The sequence below is a fragment of the Orycteropus afer genome, unplaced genomic scaffold (genome assembly GCF_000298275.1).
Source record: "Orycteropus afer afer isolate SDZICR_OR568_19922 unplaced genomic scaffold, OryAfe1.0 scaffold00014, whole genome shotgun sequence".
NCBI lineage: Eukaryota > Metazoa > Chordata > Mammalia > Tubulidentata > Orycteropodidae > Orycteropus > Orycteropus afer.
This window is the reverse complement of record NW_006921601.1, coordinates 866532-867779: the sequence shown is the minus strand read 5'-3', so window position 1 is coordinate 867779 and position 1248 is coordinate 866532. Positions and strand designations below refer to the sequence as shown.

The 1248-nt window shown below is 45.4% G+C and overlaps 1 protein-coding gene across 1 annotated transcript; it reads right to left on the bottom strand.

Moving 5' to 3' along the window:
* Positions 1–203: 203 nt before the first annotated feature.
* Positions 204–1181, bottom strand: LOC103210299 (putative olfactory receptor 52P1). Its single transcript, XM_007956226.1, has one exon. The coding sequence runs from the start codon at positions 1179–1181 to the stop codon at positions 204–206; it is 978 nt and encodes a 325-aa protein (XP_007954417.1).
* Positions 1182–1248: the final 67 nt, after the last annotated feature.

Here is a 1248-nt window from a genome sequence, read left to right as displayed (position 1 = left end):
TCATTATTGCCATTTTGTAGGGAATAATTGCCTTGCTTTTAAACTATTGGTACCAAGAAAGTCTCCTGTCTTAGCCTGTCTGTCCAAGAATAAACTTCTTTAGCAGGTAATCTGCCAGTATGACATATTTCTAATACTAGTCAATTCCCTTATCAACTGTATCCATTTAACATTTCGTCCTCTTACCCACCACTGTGAGATTATCAAACAGGTTTCTGACCAAGGCCAATGGTTATGGGGTCCTTCCTTAGGCAACGATATTTGATCACTTTTTCCCGAAACTCCTTGGTTTTCACACCATAAATAATAGGATTGAGCATTGGTGGTAGAAGGAAGTAGAGGTTGCCAAGAATGGTGTGGACATGGGGTGGAATGCCTCGGCCAAAGCGGTGAGTAAGAAAAGAGAAAAGTGAGGGTGTGTAAGAGATGAGCATGACACATATGTGTGTGGTGCAGGTGTTGACTGCTTTGTGGTGAGCTTCCTTAGAAGACAGCCTCATTATAGCCCGGATGATTAGCACATAAGATGAGCCAATAGCTGAGATGTCCAGTCCAGCAACCAACAGGGCCACAGCTAGACCATACATGCGGTTAATGGTGGTGTCCACACACACCATCTTTACTACAGCCATGTGCTCACAGTAGGTGGTGGGGATGACATGATTGACTTGAAAGGGCATCTTCTGGAGAAGAATAGGCATAGGGAGAATGAAGAAGATAGCTCTTAGCAAACTCACGAGGCCAATAAGCCCAATGCGACTGTTGGAAAGGATGGTAGCATAGCGCAGGGGCTCACAGATGGCCACATAGCGATCAAAGGCCATGGTCATCAGGACAGCAGACTGCATGGCAGAGATGGAGTGGATGAAGAACAGCTGAACAAGGCAGCCTTCATAGCTGATCTCACTCTGGCCAAACCAGAAGATGCACAACACCTTGGGAATGGTAGTTGTGGACATGCCCAAGTCGGTGAGGGCCAACATGCAGAGGAGCAAGAACATGGGCTTGTGCAGGGAAAGCTCTGTGGAGATGATGAAGAGGATAGTACAATTCCCAAGGATGGTCATGAAGTACAAAGAGGAGAAGGGAATGGATATCCATTTGTGCTTGTCTTCCATCCCAGGAATGCCTTGGAGAATGAAGAAGGAAGGGTGTCCCTGTGTGACATTACAAACAGTCATGGTGGTACCCTGGTTTTATTGAGAGGAGCAATGTAAAGAAACTACATGAGCTTCAATTTAAAAAAAA